Consider the following 25,234-nt stretch of genomic DNA (forward strand, 5'->3'; position numbering starts at 1 on the left):
AGACCTGTAAACACACTTTGATGTGTAAAATTGATGGGAGTTCCACTTTAACCGTGGATTTCCACAGGATGCGGTACGTCTGCAGACCGGCTGCGTGCTCCACCGTCCGTCAATACCCACCAGGACCGGATTTGTTGCGTAACGGCTGCGGCCAGCCGATCACGAGATCTTGCAAATTCACGTATGTTCGCGTGATGTAGTTTCTATAAACAGAACCCCAAAACCAACAACAGTTTGTTTCCATCCAGAATAGTAGAGGGGAAACAACTCTGAGCTGTGTTTTCCAGGTGTAGTGCAGGGAAATATGACCTGCCATGAGCACGGTGTATTTTATTTTGAAAATTAACCGGATGTTTTATTTTGTTTCTGTGCTCGACTTCCTGTCCCGCACAATCGGAATTGTGCTGAATTGCTGCGGAGCTCTCCGTCGTCCGTCAAAAATAGAAGCTCTGCGTATCTGCTGCGGAGGGCTGCGGACCGCCGGAGCTGGGACGGAGTAGGGACGCAGACGTTCTGCAGTCAGTGGAAATTGTCGGTAACTCAGACATGAGAGTGGTCTCGTTCTTCTCATCCAATTATCAGAAAGATTCTGCCGAAACCAACACTAGCCAGTATTCGTGTACTCATTTCCTCCAGGTGTATATGTGTAGTTCTTACTTAGGTCCGAAGCACATGCAGAGACTGGCCAGGTATCCATTGGAGAAAGAGAAGAAGATCATGAAGACGATGTACCAGGCGTCGTGGCCAAACAGCACAGGGAGGTAGTTACGAGGCTGGACGTTACACAGCATGAAGAGAGGGACGAAGACGACCCGCAGACCCACCAGGACAGGAAGCCACATACTGTCTTTGCCCGGCTGGAGAGAGAGAGAGAAAGAGACACACACACACACACACACACACACACACACACACACACACACACACACACACACACACAGCGACATCAACATCAACCATAGGGACAGACTCCATTAATAATAACAACACTAACATACTTTTGGGTGTTTTTATTTCCCACGGACACTGTGAATATATACATGTACAGTATATGTGTGCACATACACTGATTACTATGGGTGCTTTAGTGGGAGAAACGGGGACAGAGTTGTTTAAAGACATGACTGATCAAAAGGACATGAAGTCACAAAAGCGCCTCAATGGAAAGCGTCAGCATCAGTGCCGTCTAATGATGGTAAATAAACTCACATGGTCCTGGACCAGCTGACTGCTGTTATCTGCACTAATAACAGGCTGCATTCCAATTCAGACTGGGTTAACTGACCATACTCAGTTTGTACAAAATGAATTGATTCAATTTGATTATTTCCTCTGGATCACAGGAAATTAGACTGGTTTGTACATTTATTTTCTTGACAGTTTTGAGAGATCTGTGCCAGAAAAGAAGCTTACAGACAAAAAAAATAAATGGGACATGGATAATCAACTGGTGAACAGAACACTAGACAGCTGGATATGGACCTAAAATAGTCTTATTAAAGCTTGTAGAAGAAAATAAATGTCTTCATGACAACAGACACAATGCCCAGATGTGTAGCAGCGCACAGGGGTTCTTCGCAGTTTAAAAACCTCAAAAGCTGCCCTCCTTCATCCAGATGTGCATGTAAGAGAATAAGGAGCAAACGTTCAAAAACACCACAGTCACTCTTCTGACCCCCAAAACCACTTCCTTTACACAGCACACACACACTCTTTTCATCCAAAACAAATTTCTGATCTCAGCAACAAAACTCGCCTCCTTCATTTTGACCCCAAGCTTTGAGCGACTGAGGTTTTTCCACCATTCCACCCATGACGATGTGATGTATTCATGTGTAAACATGTTATGCAGCCAAGTGTCAACAAATGTGCCTGTTGCTGTCCAGACAACAGCAGTTCAAACTAAATATTTTGATGCAGCCATTTTAAAACTGACTCTATAAGGCAAACGTGTTTATAAACTATAGTCCTATTCTTTAATTGATTTGTTGATGGGGGCTGCGTGAGCAAGCAAAGGTTAAGCACTGGTCACTGTCATTATTACAAATGTACATTTTGAAATATGCTCCAGTAGAATTTTACACGTTAGTAGCAGCATACATTTAGTAACTGTAAGTCCAGGTAGTTATGACGAGTTATGACGAGATTTGTGATCAAATGTCGCATGGCGAAGCATTAGGGCTGCTCGATTATGTGAAAAAAATATAATCACGATTATTTTGGTCAATATTGAAATCACGATAATTTAACACGATTACTCGTTGACTTCAGGAAAGATGTTGCAATTATTGAACTTAAAAAACAGTGGAAAAAGTTAAATAAATCAACAGTAAAAAAAAACACAACTGTGAACTTTGCCTTAATACTTTTCCTATTGAAACTTTATTTTTTCATTCAGATCACAAGAGAAAATAAGAGTTTACTTGCAAAACGTAATGAGCTACATAATTGTTTTCCTCGATTATTCTGTTTTTGTGATCACTGGGAGCCGAAATCATAATCACGATTACATTTCGATTAATTGCACAGCCCTACGAAGCGTTTGTGAACTTATTAAGCCCTGAACCCAAAGAGGAACCCCAAACCTTCAGAGCACTGTCGGTAAAACATGTTACTGACCCACATACAGACGGCCGTCAGACTCCTGCCAGCCCAATCCATCAGGTTAAAGAGGAGGAAACATGACACGGGGATGAAGTAAGTTCCTGAAAAGGGAGCAAAACAAACAAAGCTGTTGTTAACAACAACCAGACTGCAGATGTCTGTGGGGGCTTGAAAGCTGAAGCTAAACAGTGTGTAGCTTTCTCTTTCATGGAGGTTGTCAGCTTGGACTCACAGCAGTTACTGTGTATACCAGAGTCACAGCACAGAAAGTATCTAATCATCCTTAGAAACGGCTCAAACTGTTTCCATAAATTCTTTTGCTGTGACCCCGGGGTGTGAATCCAAGCAGACAACAGCTTTCCGTGCTCCTAGAGGACAACTCCTACAGGGAACAAGGAACTTTCCGTGGAGTATTCCTTAAAAGGGTGCTTAAAAAGGATTCAAACTAATTTCAGTATTTTTATAGGGAGAAGGTATGCAGCATTAGAAAAAAAAAGAAAAGGAAAGATCCAAGTGATTTATTTTTGTCTTGGCCCATTGTAGACAATATTCGCTTTTTAATAATAGTAAATAGTAAAATTATGTGAATAAGTTTAAACTATTTTTGCTTGTCTACCAACTTGGTTTCGTTAAATAAAAAGACATTCCTGCCCCACAAAACACCCTTACTGTCTGAGGTTAGGAGTTAAAATCTGCCCAGCTTCTTGGAGGGAAACGAGAAAAGTTTATTCCCAAAAATGTTTGGTAATAATGTTTGAACAGGGACAAAGACTTGGCAGTGACCCCTATCAAATGTCAGATAATCAAAGTTATGGCTCACTAGCTGAGTTTCCGTTGTGCAGTTATTACCGGTCATTGACCAAAATAAAATGACGAGGAAGTGTCTTGGATCATTATGACCGGTGGAAATAATTCCCTCTGCACAATTTGAATTGTGTTAAAAAAAAAAAAAAGAAAGGCTACAGTGATTTTCATATCTTTTGTTCTTTCGCGTTTCATTTGAAAAAAATTACTGTAGTCTGTAGCATATCCGATAAAGGAAAAAACTATGTCACACTCTGATTTGATGCAGTTGTCTATTGTAAGTTTACAAAACTACAAAACGGTGACAAGCAAGCAGGAAAATCAAAGCCCAAGCCATGGCGAAACAGGGAAATATTGTGAATTACTTTATGAAACGGAGCAGCGGCAGGTCTAATGTAAATTAAGCCAGTAAATTGCCAGTTAGGACGAGTCGGCACCAGCTACAAAATATTTGACCGGAACTTTTCACATTTGACCGGCACCAATTGTTTTCTACCGGAAACACTACTCATTAGCTACTGCAGCAGTGTAGCTTTGTATAGATGTTAGAAATGGAGACTCACCCCAGGCGCCTCCAGCTGCTACCGTCGACTCGACCTCCACTGTCACGGCTGGGAATGTTCCGATGGTGACGGTGAAGATGAAGCACACTGACAGAGCCATCACCCAGATCTGATTAGACAGCACAAGATGAACATAATCAATATTATGTAACCAGCTTAATCTCTGCCATACAGGTAGAAGGTGGAAACTGCATAAAGTGGTCCTAAGAATGAAGCTGCTTATCTCTAACTAGTGATGGGATGCTGAATGGCTGACAGTCATTACTGGTCAATCTAACAGCAACAAGTGAGGTTTGAAATGGTGAGAATGTTTCACAGCAGAGGTGTCTTGCCTCTTTAACTGCATATGCAAGGCTTTTTTGGTTTCCATTAAATGAAATTTGTGTTCATACTGTATGTTACAAAGTGAGAAAGTCATTTCACCTGTTTGAAGATGTTTACCACAGACACGGTGGGTTTGGCCTCGTCCTCCATCAGACTCACCACCGGTCGCTTCTCTGCTGAACTTTCTGAGAAACAAACACCTCTCTATCATTAAGTTGGTCAAGTGACACATGAGAGTTAAGACCATCATTCCCACATTTTAGTAGGTGTACGCACAGGATTTCAATTGTAATGTAATGTAACATAACATAGGGTTCCCATTACACTCTCACACACTAGTAGTTAAAGCTTTAGTGCGTAACTTTTTGATATTAATGAACGTCCGTTACATTTAAGCCATTGACAAACGAGTTGCTACAAAGCTAATTAAGACTATCAGCTCCACACAACTCTCTCTGTGTGTTTCTCAGTATGGCGATGTTCAGAAGATTGTGTCGTCTGGTGACTTTCCTGCGCAGAAACTCAAGCGAAGATAATTACCTCTTCTGAAGAGTCCATCATGTTTTTTGTAATCCTCCTTGTCTACTAGCAACTGCGTGGAGGAGGGGTGGGGGCGGTGCGCAAAGCACCGAAGGCTTGTATCATGTGGACGCACCAACAGTTTTGTTGTCATTACTTAGAATTCCTCATGGGGGCAACAGAAACTACGCACTATAGCTTTAATGCTAGAGAATCCCACTAGTCGAGTTGTCTCCAAAACACAAACTGAAACAAAGACTTTCAGTGTTCATTTGACACCAAAGCTACATAGCAACCAGAAATAATCCAAATGGTATGTCTGACAAAAAAGTGACTTCCTATGATAGTGTTATAAATGTCTGGTTCTTTGATAAAAGTCAAAAAGGTACAAGCATTAGTACATAAAAACATAACGAAAAGTGATCTAAAGTACAATTCCCAAGGATGATTTCTCTAAAAACCCTAAAGTCAGTACTCTTGATAAAAACCCAATAACATTCAGCAGATTAAAATCATTAAGTGTCATCAAACACACCAAACTGACAGAGAAAAAAAAGATGGCTATGACATAAACCTATCGTGTTATTAAGTTATCCAAGTGACAACCTTGTGTTTGTGTTGAGGGCGTCATTCGAAGAAAACTTCCATAACTGCTCATTTTTGGAAACTGGAGCCTCAATATCGGAGCAGGCCTGTGAGCATACTGCACATACCTTTTTTAAGTAAGTCCATCTTGTTCTCCTCATCGGCAGAGGGTCTGGATCCATTACTCTCCATGTGGTACTGGAAAAACTCCTGTTAACAAAAACAGTAACCATAATGAGGCATTTCAACTCAGCCAGCACAGTCGAAGGATGCAGGGAGGACATCACGTTCCCTGAGATGCTGTAAATTCTCACTGACAGATGTGTTATCCATTACCTCACAGAGAGTAGAGTTTGGACTGATATCAAAAAGTAAAAAGAAGAGAGAAAGGATTGAACTTTATATGGCAACAGTTTAAAAGCAATTATCTAAAAGCATTCAGAACTTATCAAGTTTATAAAGTATTTTCCAAAAAGGTACAAAGTTATTGAGAGCAAAATGGGAACACATTTGAAAGTGGTTTTAAACAAATACCTGATAAAAAAAAAGAAGACACTATAAAACAATGTTTAATTTAGAGAAGGGGAGGTCGTACCATCCTGGGCAGAACGAAGTAGGACATTATGGCCAGGAGAATAACAACACAGGCTGTGATGAAGTAACCAAAAGCGCTGTCCTGAAGGGCTGATCCAGCTACAAAGAAAAACACAGAGAATCATTAGAGTATTTTAAGACTTTTTTGTCAAGTATTGATTTCACTCAACAGTTTTTCATAGCTTCAGGCAATTATTCTTGAGTCAGTGTTCGTCTTTTCAAATTAGATTTCAAATTCTAATTGATGGATTATATAATTTTACTAGGGCTGAAACAAATTCTTTTCATTATCAATTCAAATGAGGAACTGGAACCAGCAAGAGCCATTTTCCTTGATAAATTACCTAAATGACTCATTGATTATCAAAATAATTGCAGATTATTTTTCAGTTGCTCAACTAATCATTTCAGCTCTAAATTGTGGTGTATATGAGACTGAACCAACTCAGACACCAACATTGGCTTAAAGACCTCAAGGAATTCTGCTTGTTAAAACCACAGCCTCAAAAATGACCATCGGTTTTAATAAAAAATTATGGCGAGGAGATCAAATTAAAAGAGCAGCTAACAAAACATATTGTTAATAAAAACAAAATTCATCATTTAACACATTTAATACTAGGGCTGGGACGGTATGGATTTTTTCTTACCGCGGTTCAAAAGGAAGAAATTTCCTAGGTAGAGCGGTATACTAACTTACTTAGCGTAAGTTAGAGCGAGAATGGCAGGGTGCCTTAAGTGAGTGAAGTCAGTGCCCGTGTGGTCGTGCAAGGAGAGCGAGCGGTAACATAGAGCGAGCGGTAACGGGGAGTAGCGTATGAGTGCCGCTGTGAGGAAAAGAGAGAGGAAAAAGAGATAGCAAAGTTCATGTAAAGTGAGTTAAAAGTGAACAATAAAACAACAAGACACGACTTGTCTCAAGACACGGTGGCTTTAGCTATTGTCATTACTGCTGGTAAAGTGAATGGCGTTACCCCCCGAAAAACATCGGCTTAAACCTTACATGTTGCTGCCCGAGTGCAGCCCGTCTAGCAGCTGAGCAGACAGAGAGCAGAGAGGGCGACTCGTCAGTCCGCTAACTTGTTGCTCTCTCTACCAATATAAGCTGCTCTGTTTTAGGCTACCAAACGTACATGCAGGCTGAAATTCAACCATGTCGTTTTATCGGGATAAAGCTATAAACAGAAGGAAACTCCGTTAGCTGCTAGGCTAATGTGCAATGGTAAACACTGCAGCTCTAATGTTAATGTGTCTACCTCAGCTGAGAACGGGAAAGGCAAAGACATTACACAGGTAGGCTACTCTCGCCTAATAGTCAACACGAATGGAATGTTATTATGTGTCATGGAACACTGCGCTCCCCAACACGCGAAAGGTCGGATTTGCTCCATCTTTTGATGATAAGTTTTGTTTAGAAAACCTTGAATCCATGTAAGACACAATGTCATCACACACAATCCATGTCATTAGAATCAATGAATCCATGTCATTAGACACAGTGTGCACACATGTGCAGGCCAATGTTTTTTTGCAGTGATGACGGTGACGAGCTCAGACCCACGGTAGGCGTCACGTGACCGCGGTATTGCGGTAGTCATCCCAGCCCTATTTAATACTATCCAATATTTGAGTGAATGTGGGTTTCAGACTTCCACTTAAAAGCAGCACAAAGTTTAATTTATTATTTTATAAAAAGTTAGAATTACAAATTGTGCAAGATATGGGGAGTCTTATTTCTAGAAATGGTATTGTAGTAGAGCGGGTGTGGACAGTTTTGAAACACCTCCTAAAAGATTATGTAGGTGTGTGTGTTGTAAGGTTTTTTTTCGCATTTTGTCCACCTCTTTTGTGTCCATGTTTCTATTGATAAAAGAAGAGGTGTACTAGAGCTTTGTGTGTGTGAGACATACAGGCCAGTGCGCAGATCATGGAGAAAGCAGCAAAGGTGCCGGCCAGCCCCTGTCCACTCATGATGGGAGTGGTGTAGGAGGCAGGCAGTATCCCCGCCAGCCCGAACAAACTGCCCTGAAGAATTGCCCCGAACGCTGGGAATAGGAAAAGGATGTTTAATAATTAGTATACTTAAAAGAGTCACTGCGACACAGAAAAACACACATTGTCCCACAGCAACAGTAAAAAGAGGCCCATTAAAAATAAACTGCTGTCACAAACAGAGAGATGACATCATTTATGAAAACACATGGAGCAAATTAATTGTTTTACATAACGGTTATATAACTATTATTTCTCTCACTTTACACAAAGTTGTAACCAATAAGGCTTTTTCATAAAAACTTGCATTACAACCGTTCATATAGCAACTTTGGCACTTAATTAGCTGCAGAAATCTTGTAACGTATGTCCACTAAGAGGAATGTGCCGACGTGGACATCAAAGCTTTAAGGTCACGACGGCCTTCCCCTCTAAATCAAACACGATGGGCTGTTCCTCATGAGGACCTGGGGGTCAGGACTGGCCCAACGGGGATAAGGAGGGGGGGAGGGGAGGAGGAGGGGGGGAGGGGGGGTGAGCTTATCCCTGCTGCTCACTGAGTCATTGTAAATAAACAAACGCAGCGAGCAGTGAGATTACAGACTGTGTTCTGAAGCTCAATGTGGTAGAGAATGTGTGTGTGTGTGTGTGTGTGTGTGTGTGTGTGTGCGTGCGCAACACAACAGCCCTGCAATAAAGGCTACAATAATGAAGGTTATAATGTTCAGTTAACTAATTACATTTTGTTTTGTGACTGACCGTTGATTAGTTTGGTAAAGGTTTGCAGTGACTACAGAACAATGATGTACAGTAATGATCGTTAGTTATATAGAAACTCACAGTTGATGCAGATAATTTTGATCATAGTGATGGTGAAGAAGGGCAGTGGGGCCACGTCCACCTTGACTAACACCGCCGTCAACAGGAAAACCACCAGGATGACTACCAGGCTGCCAGAGATACGAAACTTCTGAGGAATCCTGAGAGAGAAAACGACAGAGAGAAATTGAATTTAAACTACTGCATATCATGTCTGTTTCTACACTAACAACCCAAACCACCAGTCAAGAACATTGGCCATATCCATTTTGGACACTTCAGGAGTTATTTAAAAAATAAATGTTGGTCCATTCATTAGAAAATATTCAGATGCTAAAAGTAAATGTCAACGCAAGCTTTAGGTAAACAAATTACTTATATACATCATATAAGAGAAAAGTGTTCAAAATAAGAAAAGAGGCAGTGGGAGAAAAACATGTTTTTTTAAATCTGACAGGAGAATGAAGAGATGGACATATGGAAGAGTGGATTTTGATTCATTGTTGAACAGAAGTGAAAACATTTTCCGATTACGATAGTAAGAGGGTCAATGCTCTTTTGAGGAAGTTAAGGTCCTTCCAGCATAAAATCTAAGAAAGTGGAAAATGGAGTGCACTGGGGTTGTAATTCAGAATAAGCAGCCCTTTGTTAATCAAAAAAGGAAACGCATTGCGTTTTTTTGAAAGAAAAGAGGGAGAAAATAGATTTATTTTTTTTGGTTAGCAGGAATAAAGTAAGTATATTGAGGAAGTGAGAGGTAAAAGAGAGGTGAAGAAGAAAATAGGAAGAAGTAGAGAACATAAACAGCATTCCTGGGTGTGTTTGTACGGGGTAAGAGTCAGCCGTGGTTGGGGTCCACCCCAGATCGCTCCAAATCCGACTGTAATTAAAGCAAACACACAGGAGGCATACAGACATACGTTCACATAACAGGATCATGTTACCTATAGTGGCATGTGGTGACCAAGGGGGTACAGATAAACAGGAGGGTAGGCAGAGAGAGCGAGAAACTTAAGGTGCAGAATTTCCCTTTAAAAGAGTTTATCATGTAATGCCTTGTGTTACCACATTTCATATTTTAAGGGTTTAACTCATTGCCTCCTGTGGGTGGAGAAGTGTACATACTAGACACAAGACTGCACATGTGATGTGATGATGTGGAGCAGGTTGGATACCTCTGGTGTAGGAAGGAGTTGAGGCAGGTGAAGATGAGCAGAGGCACCATGGCGCAGAGCGTCATCACATTGTTAAACTTTGACTCCAGCACATTGCGAGTGTCTCCGCCCTCCAAAGTCTCATTTGCCGTCTGATTGAAGGGGAGGTCAGTGGGTGGGTCCTTCAGCCTACTTGTGAAGTACTAAAGAAAAAGGATGGAGGAATGTGCATTCATTACGATGGTTATTACCCTATGCAACTTAACAGCATCACTGAACAATGGACAAAATATTAGAAACACCTCTCTGCATAGGAAAATTTCAACAACTGTTGTGTATGATGAGAATGAGTGTAGGAACAAACGTGGAGGTGAAAGGTCGCTTGAATGAAAGATTTTAAGGGCTTAAATGATGCACAAATTAATCATGTTTAAGTTACAGAACCCAAAACTGGCTGAATTTACAAATGTATTGAATTTTGTCGACAAATGCAAATGTGATGCTTTTCAAACTGGCCTGAAAGGTTTTTGCATTTATAGATTGTGGCCATACAGTCTTAGTATAGCCATATGTCTTTAAAGAGCATCATATAAAGTGGCATTCCAACTTTGCTTTGTTAAAACAAACAATACTATAAGCTATTTGAGCTTCAACAAAAAATCCCCCTAAGGGTGTGCCCAAATGAACTCCCTGAAGACAATGAAATTGAAATTCCACGTTTTAAGAAGTTAACCCCTTAAAGCTCAAAAACAATGGCTGGGGATTAAAGAGGCTATACCCCTGCCATGGAAATCCACCTGGCTGGAGTCACGTCAGCCATCCTGAGTGAAACCAGGTGGTTTTGGAGGGAAAGGTAAACAAACAATCTCTGTTTTCTCAAACTAATCGGACCTTTTATCTAAGTGGAGCCCAACCTTTTAATTAACTAATGACTAACCACATGGCCACCAAAAGGGCTCTTCCTTTCACGCCCATCTGTCTCATGTTCCAAGATTAACTGCATTTGGATACAACGCTTCTCATACTCAGAAGATTACAATTGTCCTAAAATGTTGCTTTATTTACCATTGTTGCCGTCATGAAGAAATTCCATGGTAAGAGGGTTCCCAAGCCCAGGATAAAAAAAATTATCCATACTGCATTGTATCTGGGAAAGAGACAAAACGAAGTTCACATGAAAGTACATCAAGTCAACAAACAATTTATTAACTGGGTCTCATCCAAATCTAATTTTGCACATACTTAAACTAACTGAAAACAGCATATTGACACTAATAGTCCTTGCTAGACTTTAACAGAGAAACTGTTTCCTTCCTTTCAAAAGACGTTCTCTTACTTGTCCCGAGGTGCATTGATGGCCGTCATGTTTCTTGTTACAAAGTCAGAGGCAAGTGCTCAGTTAGGGTTTGATCAGGGTGGCACTGGGTCTGAAATACACAGATAACAAATACATGTTTTCAACGTGGTAAACATTTAGAGTGTGTCAGCACCTACATCTTTATCATCAGCAGCCATATGTCTCTTCTTTCTATTTTTAGATATTGATAAGCCAGACAATGCGTGGGTCAACAAAGCAATTAAATAATGGGCTGCATAATGTAGTTTGAACAGTAAATAATACAATACACCAATTCAGTTAAAACTGTCAGGTTCAATTTAAAGTCAGCTCCAAATTCAGTGGCAGCATGCCAGCACCAGTGGTAGAAAACCTTAAACTTTATCACACAGACGCAATAACTCAGCCACAAGAACAATGAGTCAAATACTCAAGCAAGCAACATATATCAAAGAAATCTTGCCACTTCATGGTAAAGTTGCATAACAGTTGTGGAACTCACAAGACAACCTTCACATCAGTCAGAAACTAATGCTTTACCTTACATAGCATTCCTCATAAATGTGCAACAAAGTAGATAATGAATGCAAAAACATGACAACCATTTTCTGCCTATTAACCTTTAAAGAAAAAACATTTTTTTTATAAACTTACTTACAGTTCAATCAGGAACAAAAGACTCCTCTTTCCTCCACAACTAAAGCAAAGGCCGAACAAGCTCTGCCTGCTTCATTTTATACTATACCGAGGTTTAGTAGGTTGACACCCCACTGTCGGTTCCCCATTGGACCTGCCCCTCTTTGTATCTCTGTAACCATCCCTCTCTCTTCCCTTTACCTCAAACTCCCTTTTCTCCTCGAGCCCTTCCTACATACTTTTGCATTTACATTCCAAGCATGTGTGACGCTATTTGGCATAGGTGTCAACTCCCACATTTCTAGAAGAAATGAGCAATTGTTTAAATTCAAAGTGCTCAAAAAAGAAGCAAATGTAACCGCTTAAAGTGCCCATATTATGAAAAAATCACTTTTTCTGGGATTTGGGATGTTATGTTGTGTCTCTGGTGCTTCCACACACATACAAACTTTGAAAAAAATCCACCCATGCTGTTTAGAGTGAGATACAGTTTCTGAATGTGTCCTGCCTTCAGTCTCTGGGTGAGCTGTTCAAAATCAGCACGGCTTGTGACGTCACAAGCCGAAACGAGCAGGCTAACCGCAACCATTAGCTCGTACCGTTAGCGTTAGCATGCTAACGCTAACGCTAGCATGCTAACGCTAGCATGCTACCTCATTCTCAATAGCAAAGCACTGCTACAACACACACAAGTTCACCATAATCTACAAAAGAACTACTTACATGTGCGCCCTCATTTAGAAGTCTCCCAGCTAATCCTGCCTTGTAACTGACCGAAGTTGTAGAAACAGCCTTTCTTTTACTGTCTATGGAGCTAGCTAGCTGACATGATCTACATCTGAGCTACTGCACATGTGCAAGTGCAATCAAAGATAGTACAGAAGAAGAAGAAGAAAAGAGGTCTCACTCTGTATCTAAAACAGAGACCAGCTGAAAAGAGGATCTGCAGCAGTGAGAGAGAGCACTGCAGTAAAACAAAAATATGGTGTTTTTTGAAAATTAAACCATGTAAACCTATTCTGGTACAACCTTAAAATACAATTATGAACCTGAAAATGAGCATAATGTGGCTGCTTTAAGAGAAAACATGGTAACATTGTTCTTAAATGACATTCCACAATGTTTTTGAGTCTCTTGCCTTTACATTCCCATCAGTTCCACTCTGCTATGTTTCAATATAACACCCACGTCTTCTTAATTTCTCCCTCCATTTCCTCCCATGTTTTTTACTGCCTCCTAATTTCTCACCTCATTTCATCCGCAGTTCCTTTTCTACGCTTATATTATTCCATCTGTTGCACCCCTGGCTTTTATTGTGCAACTCATATTTTTTTACTTGTCCTACTTCCCCAAAGCCCTTTCATTACCTCCAATCACTCCTCTTGTCATTTAATTCTGCTCTTATCCCCACCCTTAACTTATCCGATACCATCTCTCCCCTCTGTCCTCCCATCTTCTCCCCTGGACCTGATGGAAGACGTACTTAGATAGCTGTGTGACACCTTCTCCAAACAATACAGAGCTACAGTATTTGGCATCAAATCAAGCTAAACAAAACAAGGCAACGTTTAGGGGTTCTCAGTAAATATATCAATCATGAGCACTTACATTCAACAGCTCTAAGTAATGCACTGATTAATTGGCCACCCATTGTAATAGACTGATAAACGTTTTAAAAAGGTACCCTGCAGAGTTTTTGACAACTAGTATGGCTGTGGATGGACCTAATGTTATTATCAGTGGGTTCTGTTTCGTTTGTTCTCATGCACGATGGACACACACCATACACGCGATACACATTCCTGCCAATGGTTTCACAGGAAAAGGAGAAGACTGCTCGCAAGTAAACATGGATGTAAACAAAGCAAGTTTCAAACTTTTCAGAAAAATCGCCTTTGTAAATGTCATCACGTTTGTAAGACCCTTAAGAATACACACAAAGGGTTTTAGCGAGTAACACTAAATCTAATCATAACTTGTGTGTTTACAAGAAAACTCCACAGGGCATTTTTAAACAAGCTAAAATCAGACTGATAATTAAGCAATGGATATTGGCAACAGAAAACCTGATCTGGCTCTACCAGTGCATTGTATGGCTTCTTGCTGACAGACGTGACATGATGAGTCCCATATTTGATCTGGCTGGTCATGAGTGTGCTCTCAGTAAGGACAGAGACTGCTCTATGGGGGCCACACACACTATAGCCCATTCAGTATCAAGCATCTAAACTATACTGATTGAGTGGAGTCTAACTCTGAGAAACAACTGTCTATGAGAAAGGTCTGTATGGCATGTGAGATAAGACAAAAAGCCAACATACATGATGTTAAACAAGTCTATATGTGCTTGCTTACACGGAAATTTACCACGAGACCCGGCATACAATGTGTGAATAAAAACTACGCAATAAATCAGCAAGGCCAATTTATCGGACAATATTAGCTAGGGGTGCACGATTCAGAAAATGTCCCGATTCAATATAAATTTTTAGGCTCAAGATTCGATTCAAAAATCGATTTTCAATTCAAAAACGATTCGATTAAAAAAACGATTCACAGTTTGTAAATGTAGTTACTTTTCTCTATGTGACACTAAACATACAATAAAAAAAAAAAAAAAAAAAAAAAAAAAAAAAATCGATTTGATTCGGTAGAGCTTGAATCGCGATACGAATGTGAATCGATTTTTTAATTTTCGACGCATTAATTTGGTGGTTTTATCACCAGAAGAAGAACATTTTGAAGTAGCTGTCAGTATCCAGCTCATGCTGTGTGCCTCCTCCTACAGACTTTGCCTTGACAATGCCTTAGCCAGTTTTAAATAGCCGTTAAACACATAGCCAAATTAGTATTTTACACTTCTTTGTCGTCTTTTTCCCCTCTCCCTCTAGTTGTCATGACGCAGTCAAATCCCACAGCATCGTCCAAACTTTATCATAGCCAATAGTATTACAAACACCACTACAAGTCACAGTTTAAAACACACGTCTCAGATTTCTGTAAAGTATGCCTCTCCAACCTAAAATGTCATCAAAATGAGCCAGCTGGCATGAGCTGCCTGGTGTTGAAATGTTGCCCACCACGCACATAGTCACACAGACACTTTGCAGTCTGTAGAGTAGTACAAAACTCCAGTTTGGCATCAGTCTGACACTTTAACTAGCTGGCCTCTCAGCAACATCCAACTCCAACAACCGCCACTCAAATGGAAAAGATTTAACAGGAGGGACTCATTTATTGTTTCCTCCTCTAATGTCAAGGTAAAAAATATGGTTCAAATCTTGCCAAAGAAGGCCAGTTCAGACTAGTCTGCTTGCCGTGGTCACAATTGTGTGCAAAGTTTTAATGATGCAACTCGAAAACCTTGTCACAGAATGTTATAATTTGCTACATTTATATTGCCTGCATGAGGCTTCTTCTAACAAGACACTATGCTGTTGGTCAGATTATTATTAAACTCTTAATTCACTTATGTGTTATGTGAAACATTGGCACAAAGCTCCAAGTTTTTTTTTAAACAAGGTTGGCACATTTTATTTTCATCAGGTTGGCTTGTCATGTGTTGATACTTGATGACATCTGTTAGCGCTGGGCGATATGGCCTATAAATAATATTGATATATTTTTAAAAATCTGTATTCTAAAGCACTTCACAAATGCCCAATTTAACCCTTTGATGCACACAATCACACCAGTAGAATTATTCTAGTAGTTACTGCAACATGTCTGTACTACAACATTCTTGTATATAGGCATGGGCAGGTATGAGATTCTGACGGTATGATAACCTTCAGCAAAAATATCACGGTTTCACGGTATTACAATTACAGCTATAAATATTTTTTAAATGTCTGGGTAAAAAACAACTTTTTTTCTATTGAACACAATGTATTTTATGTCGAAAAACACTAAGGGAGGCAGGGAGAGGGATTTCTAAACTGCATTTTCTGTCCTTAATAAAAAATAATAAAAATAAAAAAACTCATAAAAAACAGCTCATACCATAGGAACGGTATGACAGAAAATGTTAGTGGTTTTAAAACCTTGACTTTTTCAAACCGCGGTATACCTTGAAACCGGTAACAACCTCTGTATAGTACCAATGTCATTGCTACCATGAACAATTGCACTGTTTTCCACATACAGGCTTAATAGGGCAGCTTCTAACCCCAAAAATATTTAGCAGACCACTTGTACGTTAGATGTTGGATCTCTCCATAAGCATGGGAATGCACAAGGAAGTGGACATAACAAATGAGGAGATAACCATAGACAGTATATAGAATGGACCAACAGATCCCGTTGCTCTGGACAGAGACCAGTGAAGGATATTAGAAACACTTTTCCGGTGAGCGCTGAGCGTTACTGCGCAGCCTCCAACTGAGAGAGACGACGTAGATGTGACATGAGCAACCTGTCTGAAAGTTGTAAGTCTTCTGGTAGCTGTGCCAAGAGAAATCTCAATCATTCCCAATCTTGCAGAGACGGAGAGCGTAGGTATATGTAAGGAGATAACATGGGCACAGGCTAATTATTGCTAACTAAAATGCTAGTTAACATTAGTTATTAAACTTAAACAGCTAATGTAAGTCGAAACTGCCTGCGAGCTTCTCCTGACTATACGGTAATTTCTCTACTGTGCGACAGAAAGTCGCGTGGTTATGACACAATCGTTAGCCTATTTTTACAAAAATATCTGCTACGGAGCCATAACGTGAGGTACAAGGTAATAGAGCCTTTTATACATTGTCGTGTTTCTTTAGAAATAAACAATGGACAAATAAAGTCTTTAAACGCTTCAGATGTAAAGTTATTCGCTGTTAAAGTGACGTCAAAATGAATGGCAGTCAATGGAATGCTAACGGCGGGTGAGTGCTTGTTAGCATCAAAATGGCGCCATAGGAGCTACGGGTTGTTGACAGATGCTTACCCCCTTGGAGATAACCGAGCAAAAAAATACAACTGAAACAATTTGTTTGTGACCTATCTTAAACACAGGGGTAAAAGAAGTACATTTTTCTTGTCTCACCAGCATACCTCTCTAACAGGGTCGCCTTTATGCCCAGGCTGACACAGAATAGTTTGATGCTGGTCACATGAGAAAGCGAAGGAAGAATAAACCCCTTTCCTCGTGGTCATTTCCCATGCCTATAGATGGCAAACATCTTGTCAAAGTCATAACGTTTCCTCTGCACAGTATTATACTGGAATGCCATTACAGGAATTAACCAGAGTAAATTGATAACAGGGAGGTATTTCTTTTTACACCATCAGTGACGATAAGCAACAGGCATGGCAAGCTCATGCCAAGAGTTGTTTTTGAGTTTAGGAGATGTACTGAGTTTAGGAGATTTACTGATATTAAATTATATAGGATGTAATTTGGCTATGCAGCATACTGTATATTACACTACAATCAACGTGTACAATCAATTCCCCTGCATGGGAAGCAACCAGACTTTGAGTAGTGGGTTTCAGTGGCAACAAACTGTTGTAGCCTGATTTTACTCTGGCTTCCTATGCACAACTAGTAAAACTGTTCACTGATGATTCATATGCGGTTCACATCTGACACTGGCAACGGAGTTTCCAATTTCACACCGTTCCTAGAATGACCAACACACACAGACACACACGTACATGTGTACAAACGCAGCTTGCTCAACAGTCCGAGAACATCCAAGAACACATTACAGTTACGTTACAGTACATTGAGTTTTACAGCCTTTATTTCCATTTATGCATTTCCTCTTGCCCTTCTTTCAAGGACAGTATTACTGCCTCTGTCCTCAGTCGGTCTGAAGAGCACAGATTAAATATTTTAGAACGCAGAGTCCAACAACAGACAGACTGGACCATTAGTTTATGTAATCCTAAAAAGAAAATATGTAAGCTTCTCTAAAATATTACATCATTGACAAAAGCCTTGGAAACTCATGTCTCAAGATGTCCACTTTTGAATTATCAACAGAGATTAATGAGGGACAGAATTAAAATTGCAAGCTTTATTTATGCCTCTCTGTTGAGGGGTTCCCGCTGTAAAAGCCCCTGGTGTAGTAATCAATGTATATCCCACATTAGCATTACAACAAAGTCCATACTATAGTCTGCATTGTAATTCAATTTGTATGTTCAATTAACAGCAGCAATCATGCATCTACACGTGCAAGCACAAGCACAAGTTAAAGGTCACTATTCTACACTGATCACATTTTGTGGTGACTTGGAAAAAAAGTAGGAACATATTTATAAGGCACTTTTCACAGATAAAACCAAAGTCTTTACAATGAGATAAAAAAAAAAAAAACATACAAAAGAACATAATACATATTAAAAACACCGTACAAAATTAAAATTACATAATACATAAAATGCATTCAGATGCAAGCTCAGATGCTACGGACTCGAAAGATCGATCACGGGTCTTAAGCCAGGTGCGTGGAACAGACAGTAAATTTTGCATATTAGACCATAAGAGTGCGAGCTGAGGAATATGGGTGAAGTAGTTCAGCCACATATGCAGGAGCCTGACCGTGCAATGCTCTACACTACAGAATATGTAAGAGTGATCATTTTAAACTGAATTCTACAGTATATGCGACAGGGAGCCATTGAAGAGACTAAAGAACAGGGGAAATGTGAGACCGTCTATTTGACCTAGTGAGAAGCATTGCGGCAGCATTCCAGATTGACTGAAGACGATCAAGAGCATACTAAAGTGAGGAGAAAAGTGCATTACAGTAGTCAATGTGAGATGAAATAAATGCATGTATAAGCATCTCAAGTTCAGCAGTAGTTGACTACAGATCTGAGTTTACCAATATTTCTTAAGTGGAAAAAACAAGATCTGGTTAGCTGCTTTATAGGGGTGTCGAACCACAAAGATTGATCAAATATCACCCCTAAATCATGCAGGTCGGTGCGGACAGCAGAGGGAAAAAAAAGACCAAATGTGACCTTTTCTGGAGCAACAAACAGGACCTCTGTCTTAAAGGTCCTATGACATGCTGCTTTTTGGATGCTTTTATATAGGCCTTCGTGGTCCCCTAATACTGTATCTGAAGTCTCTTTCCCGAAATTCAGCCATGGTGCAGAATTACAGCCACTAGAGCCAGTCCCACAATGAGCTTTACTTAGTATGGGCCATTTCCGTGTCTGTAGCTTTAAATGCTATTGAGGAGGCGAGAGGGGTGTGGCCTTGACCAACTGCCACTTTGCTTGTTTTCAAGCCATGATGTCTCTCATTTTCTCATGGGCAGGCCAAATTCTCTGGGCAGGCAAAGCAGAGAAAGGGGAGGTAACCTTCCTCCTTATGACCTCATAAGGAGAAGATTCCAGATTGGCCCATCTGAGCTTTCATTTTCTCAAAGACAGGGCAGGATACCCAGGGTTCGGTTTACACCTATTGCCATTTCTAGCCACTGGGGCACCATAGGCAGGATAGGGGAACTCATATTAATGTTAAAAAACCTCATAAAATGAAATGTTCATGCCATGGGACCTTTAATAACATTGAGCTGTAAGAAGTTTTTCTTCAAACCAGTTGCCAATTAGCCTGGTCCTACCAGACTCTGGTACATTTCATCTGTACAGAGAGTCTGGCCTCTCTCCATTGACAAGTGTTAACTTCCTTGAAGCCGGGTACTCTGTTGAAGTTTAAAACTATTGGATCTGCCCAGAGCCACTCTGGATCTGCCATAACCAATCGCTAACGTTTGGTTGTGACGTATGTCATGCGCATGTGCAACAAGAAGGGAGACCGTCAAGGCTATTAGCATTAGCACCGCTAGCGTTAGCCTTAGCCAACTCCTTCACCACTAACAGAGCGAGCTGGAAAATCAAACTTTTCCCGGACCCCGTGGGGAGGAGGGCCACACCATCATGGCCACCAACAAAACTCAGCAAAGATTGTTCTTGCTCGGGCTTTAACTTCTGGATATTCAGCGGCACTGCCACAACGGACCGAATGGCTTCGCTCGCATCTTTCTAACGCACGTCCTCAACGTCATCGTTCTCAGCCACTCCCTCTGTTCGCTGATTGGACCGCCAAAAACTTTACCGCGAACCCAGATGGAGTACTGAAGGGAAATGAAAATTGAGCTAAGTACGTGGGAGGGCGGAGCCAGGCTAGTTGCCAATAGCGTTGAGACAGTCAAGAAGCCTCAATGACTTGGGTCACCTTTTAAATGTAAGTGACTAAGAAGTTGACTAAGTAGGCCCTGTATTGTTGTATCTGACTTATGATAGTATTACAGCCAGTCACCCTGGCAGCAAATGCCACGCTGCCTAAACATTTAACAACTTCCCATCACATGCACTTATGGCGTTTTTCCATTACATGGTACCTGCTCGACTCACGTTGACTCTACTCGCCTTTTTTGTTATTCCATGAAAAAAAAAAAACTACCTGGTACTAGCCAACAGGTACTTTTTTTAGTGTCAGCTCCGTCAAGGTTCCAAGCGAGCTGAGGCGATACCAAAAGGTGACGTGAAAACCTACAGACTACTGACTGGTCGGAGAGAATCGTCACTAATCACTGCGTCATCACTGCTAGCGACAGACAGGGGTGTCCTGAACAAACCCGCCATTTTTAAATAGTTTAGCCAGCGGTGTTTTTTTGCTGCCTCCAGCTTCTTTTGAAACAAAATGTGTCTTCTGGCTGTGTTAACAGCCACATGCAGAGAATCAAAACCACACCTTCGACATTCTGTGTGTGTGTCACATTAGGTCACGGCAGTTTCCTGCGGCGTAGCTATGACGACCAGCCATGCTCGCCTCACGCATGAGGCGGTACTAAATCTGCAATGGAAAATGGAGGACGGGGCACCTCGGCCGAGTCCAGTCGAGCCGAGCAGATACTTGCAGTGGGTAAGCACCATTACTGAGGTTTGGTGGGAAGCCAATCACACAGTCAGTAGCCTCAACAACAGATAAAAGCAATTTCTAAATCTGAACCAAAGCTCACTTCAGGGACCATAGGCTGTGAAGAGAAGGACCATGACAGGTGTCCAAATACATTGTCACCTCATCACTTCCACACGAACAGAGACGCTTTTGGGTATTCAGAGTCACACCAAACAGACGCAGCAGGCCTAGGTAACATTGTGGGGGTCCTACTGATTGACAATGAGGCATAGAGGCTGATCAAATATAACTCCAACAAACCTCTAACAACACTGACTGGACCTTTATTTTCTTGGAAGCTGGGGTCAGAAAACACAAAACCCAATATTTAGCTTGGCACATGTTGCTGTTTTTAATCAGGTCTCTACCAGATTGTATATCACCAAGAGGCAAGACAACACTGCACTGATATTTTACCAGTTTCAAAGCCCTAATGTAAATGTTCTCACTTCAAATAATTAAAACATTACAGCTTATTTTCTTGGTGGATTAAATTAGATTTAATCAGAGAATGTAAACTGAATAATTATCTTCTTTGTCACTTTGAACAGGCAAAATTGTGGCATTAACTCCCCAGCAAACATCTTTTCGAGGAAGCACGAACATCTCAATGAAAAAAAGGGTGCAGCTTCATTCCAAACAATACCGTTTTCCACTCGTTTTTGCCTGTCGTGAATTAAATGAAATACGTACCCACAGTTTGTGCTTTCTGCCTGTTAATCAGCGCACACAAGTTACGTATAAAATTCACATCTGTGATTTGCATCTAGACAGGTCTGTGCAGGGGAGTGAACCACAGCGATTGTCATGCTTTGTATAATCAAGATAATACAAATAAAAGCAGGAAACAGTGGCACAGAGACAAGAAAACAGACTTTTGTGAGACACTAATGAGTTATCCCCGGGGAAAACTCTGCAAAGAAAACAAAATCTCATCCATGCTAAAGGAGGGGGGGGGGAGCATAAAAGGTCTCCAAATTCATTGTCTTCACGCAGACCCGCCCCTTTACGCCCCAAATTATTTCCCGCCACTCAGAGTGAGAGCGAGAGAGAGAGCAGGAACAAAGCCCATCTCCAGCTGCCTGTCTTTTTAGTTAGTTCAAGTGGTCTGGATAAATAGCTGACTGATGAACTGGCAATAGCAACCCCACTTATCACCATGACTACAATACAGTCAGCGCTGATGGGTTTCAATCATGGATGTATTAAGAGAACGGTTTCAATGGGTAAGACTAGAGGAGGCCATGGTTTCCATATTACCTTTGATTAGTCAGTTTAGTCTAATCTTATCTTCAGACGAGGAGTTGCCAGCCAAAAGTGATAAATGCTTTATTCTGCCAGCATGGACAATAATGAATGACATTTGTCTCTCAACTCAGGAAACAGATGGGAACGCTTAACTCCCACTCTTATAAAAAAAAAACTAAAAAAAACAGATGCTCATGTGAACTCAGTGGTGGGATGATGCTGCTGTCCCATCAGCTGTTCAGTGGAAAACAAAGCCACCATTCTGGTGCACTCTTCTTCTTGCTTCAGGGTCAACAGAGTCGCAAATAGCACAGACACGTGTGACATGGACCCAAGCCAGGAAACACTCAGTCAGAGAGATCTCTCGTCACGTAAAGGAGTTATACTAATCCTGTAATACATTTTATAAGAATACTACAAAACGAACCCCTAAAGTCATTAAAATATCATCTAACCGTTAAGACAAAAATACTAATAAGTTAGAAAAACATACAACTAAAGTATTATCATGTAACTGAAGTCACTATCGAGTACCACGGGCATTTAAAGCAGCTAAAACATAATAGTGACTGGTATTAGTGACGTAACGTTACATACACATGTTGACATGGATTCACCTAGGTGTTTTTTTTACCCCCACTGTAGCAGTAATGTTAGTGCCTGTCAAAACCACACTCCACTGACATGATTATAAAACTTACAATGGACTCTTTTCTGTTTCTACTGGCAGGTGCTTTCAATGGAACTTATAACCTTTCTAAGATCCCTTGGGTCCTGTGATACAGTTTCTCCCCACGTGCTATCACTGAAGATTAACATTAAAAGCTGCCTCACGTGGTTTCCGACAGGCAGCAAATGTCATGCCTACATGATCACCACCGATGTATTTTGACATCTCATCTTGGTCTCTAAATTTCGCCAAAATAGCAACATTTAGGACTTTCACGGATTTAGGGCAGACAAATAAACATAATGAGGCGAAATATGAGAAATACATTTAGGTGATTTCAGCACCTGTTTGCCTGTGAAATTACAGTTTTAGTAACAGTTACTTTTATTTTTAGTATTTAGTTTATTTTGCCCACAACACAGGCAGTAGTAAACTAGTAGCCTACATCCCGAGCCACCGGCTAACTAACGGTCTAAAGTTAACGTTAGTTTCCCGTCTAAACGGACCATGCTTGAAGTTGGCGCTAAATTTAATCACCAGCTGCAGTCAACCATGCTGCCTGGCGTCCACCATTCACTCTCACACCGTTCTTCATTGTTGTCTCTCAGGAACAGTTTAAGACATCGAAACGAGCCACGGAACCATAACAATTAGCAAAAGACGTCAGAAATAAGTCAGAATTTCTTCTGAAACGAGCAAAGTTTACGTTTATGCGCAACGTTAACGTTATTTTATCAGCAAATTCGCCTTTAACCGTAAGTTTTGAATTCAACCAGCTGCCATTCTTCACGAATAACATTTAGTCAGTTAACACCGTCTTTGGTTAAGCACAATGAGATGTCCTACCTTATCATTAGAGTCTGTGAAGTCTTGTGTCTGATCCTGTCTGTGTTCAGCTCAGGGGCTCCGCTCAAGATACATTCGAGTGCACCTCGTAAAAGTCATACTCCAGTCGCAGAAGTAAACACTGAACAGTTATTTAACCACATTTCCGGCCGTTAGCCTACATAAAAAGTGGGATCGTGTAACAAAATGAAGAAAAAAAAAGAAGTGAATAATCAATTGAAATTTGCAGACAATCGTTGATTTTCCGTATGTGTAGCCTATATGTGTATGTTCCTTGCTGGGTCCCTCCAGCTTAGGATAAGGAAGATTGTTCAAAAAGTAAAATACAGTATTAACCAAAAGACAATAAGCAGCATCCCTTAGTACAAGTAGCCTAACTCAGATTAAATACAGATTATACAGTAACATTTTAGGTGATTAGATAGAATAAATAAAAAATAGGTGATAGAATTGCTGATCGTCCGTGAAGCCATCAGTGAGTGTCGTCAGTGGCGGAGGAAATTAATAATAGTGAGATTGCGGAAACTGTAGAACATTTTTTCCCCTGACACCTCTGACTAATTAGTGGGAATGCAGCATTCCAACTATTGTTATTCTGTTCTTTCTTTATTCTTATTCCCTCTTCCGTACGTTTTTTGGCTCTCTGTAACTTCTGCATACATTCAGCTATTAAAACCATTCAACTTTTAAAATGTTCAGCTCTTTCAGCTAATGATGGGACTTCTTCAACTTTTTTTCTACTATTTATACTTTTTAAAATATTCAGCTTTTTATGACTTTTTTTTAACATTGAAGTCAATGAGAGCATGCTTCAAATCCTTAAAATCTTCTTCCGCTCCCAAAATTTTCAGCTCCTTCATACTTTCACCTACAGACGCCAAACAAACTTTAAAATGTTCACAAAATATTCAGTTATCCGGCTCTATCTTTTCAGTTTGATATCTTGTACAGTTTTTGTAAAAAAGCTGTTTAAGTTTAGTGATCATTTCAGGATTTTTCTGTGTTTCTAGTGAGTGTGTATTGCGTCTGGCAGAGTGGATGATGTCATCGTTAGAGTGTAGCAGCTTAGGAAAAAAATCTTTGTCCCCTCTCTATAAATTGCTCTCACGCCCACAATATCTACTTGTCATACACAATTTATACATCAAAACGTAGGTATTTATGTCTAGTTTCAGCCAATGTGCTCAGTTTTGCAATATGCCTTATACTGTTGGCTCGATGAGCTTCCAAATGACAAGAGTTCCACATCTCTGTTCATCCACTGCCCTGTTTAACATACTTCACATTTCTGAGCGAAACGCAGAGCGAACCACTTTTTTAAATCGCTGATATGCCCACATTTTTAAGTTTACCAACATAAATTTTACATGAATACGTTCACAAAGGTCTTGTGTCTCTAACGGTGAAGTCGGTGTTTCGATAGCATGTACTGTTGTGGATTTATTAAGGCTTGTTTGAAGGCTTGTTTGAAGGGTTCTCTCACACTGTCTGTCACTCAGCATTAGCAGGTGCAGTTTATCAGCAGGTGACACGGTCGTTAACTGATCAAAGGATGTTTATAAACACTCGTCACCATGACAACACTTTCACAGACAGCAGCAGCAGTCTTTCAGCCTTTTCAGACATTTCTGCATG

At 40.5% G+C, this 25,234-nt stretch overlaps 1 protein-coding gene across 4 annotated transcripts in view; it reads right to left on the reverse strand.

Annotated features, from left to right (window-relative positions):
* Nucleotides 1-25,234, reverse strand: part of LOC116056380 (equilibrative nucleoside transporter 1-like) — a 47,513-nt gene that overhangs the window by 3,359 nt on the left and 18,920 nt on the right. The window contains exons 1-12 of one of the 4 annotated variants that reach the window (XM_035992303.1): nt 23,600-23,685; nt 11,295-11,385; nt 11,024-11,105; nt 9,980-10,161; nt 8,826-8,965; nt 7,904-8,038; nt 5,995-6,092; nt 5,528-5,609; nt 4,395-4,480; nt 3,972-4,080; nt 2,620-2,705; nt 658-857 (exon numbers count right to left, since the gene is read on the reverse strand). In XM_035992303.1, coding sequence (XP_035848196.1) covers nt 658-857; nt 2,620-2,705; nt 3,972-4,080; nt 4,395-4,480; nt 5,528-5,609; nt 5,995-6,092; nt 7,904-8,038; nt 8,826-8,965; nt 9,980-10,161; nt 11,024-11,105; nt 11,295-11,323 — 1,229 coding nt within the window. In that variant the 5' untranslated portion in view covers nt 11,324-11,385; nt 23,600-23,685. Of the gene's footprint in view, nt 1-657; nt 858-2,619; nt 2,706-3,971; nt 4,081-4,394; nt 4,481-5,527; nt 5,610-5,994; nt 6,093-7,903; nt 8,039-8,825; nt 8,966-9,979; nt 10,162-11,023; nt 11,106-11,294; nt 11,386-11,948; nt 12,199-23,599; nt 23,686-25,234 lie in introns of those variants that run through there. The other 3 variants (XM_035992302.1, XM_035992304.1, XM_035992305.1) reach the window with 3 other exon arrangements.

This window comes from Sander lucioperca, chromosome 15 (genome assembly GCF_008315115.2).
Source record: "Sander lucioperca isolate FBNREF2018 chromosome 15, SLUC_FBN_1.2, whole genome shotgun sequence".
Classification (NCBI taxonomy): Eukaryota; Metazoa; Chordata; class Actinopteri; order Perciformes; family Percidae; genus Sander; species Sander lucioperca.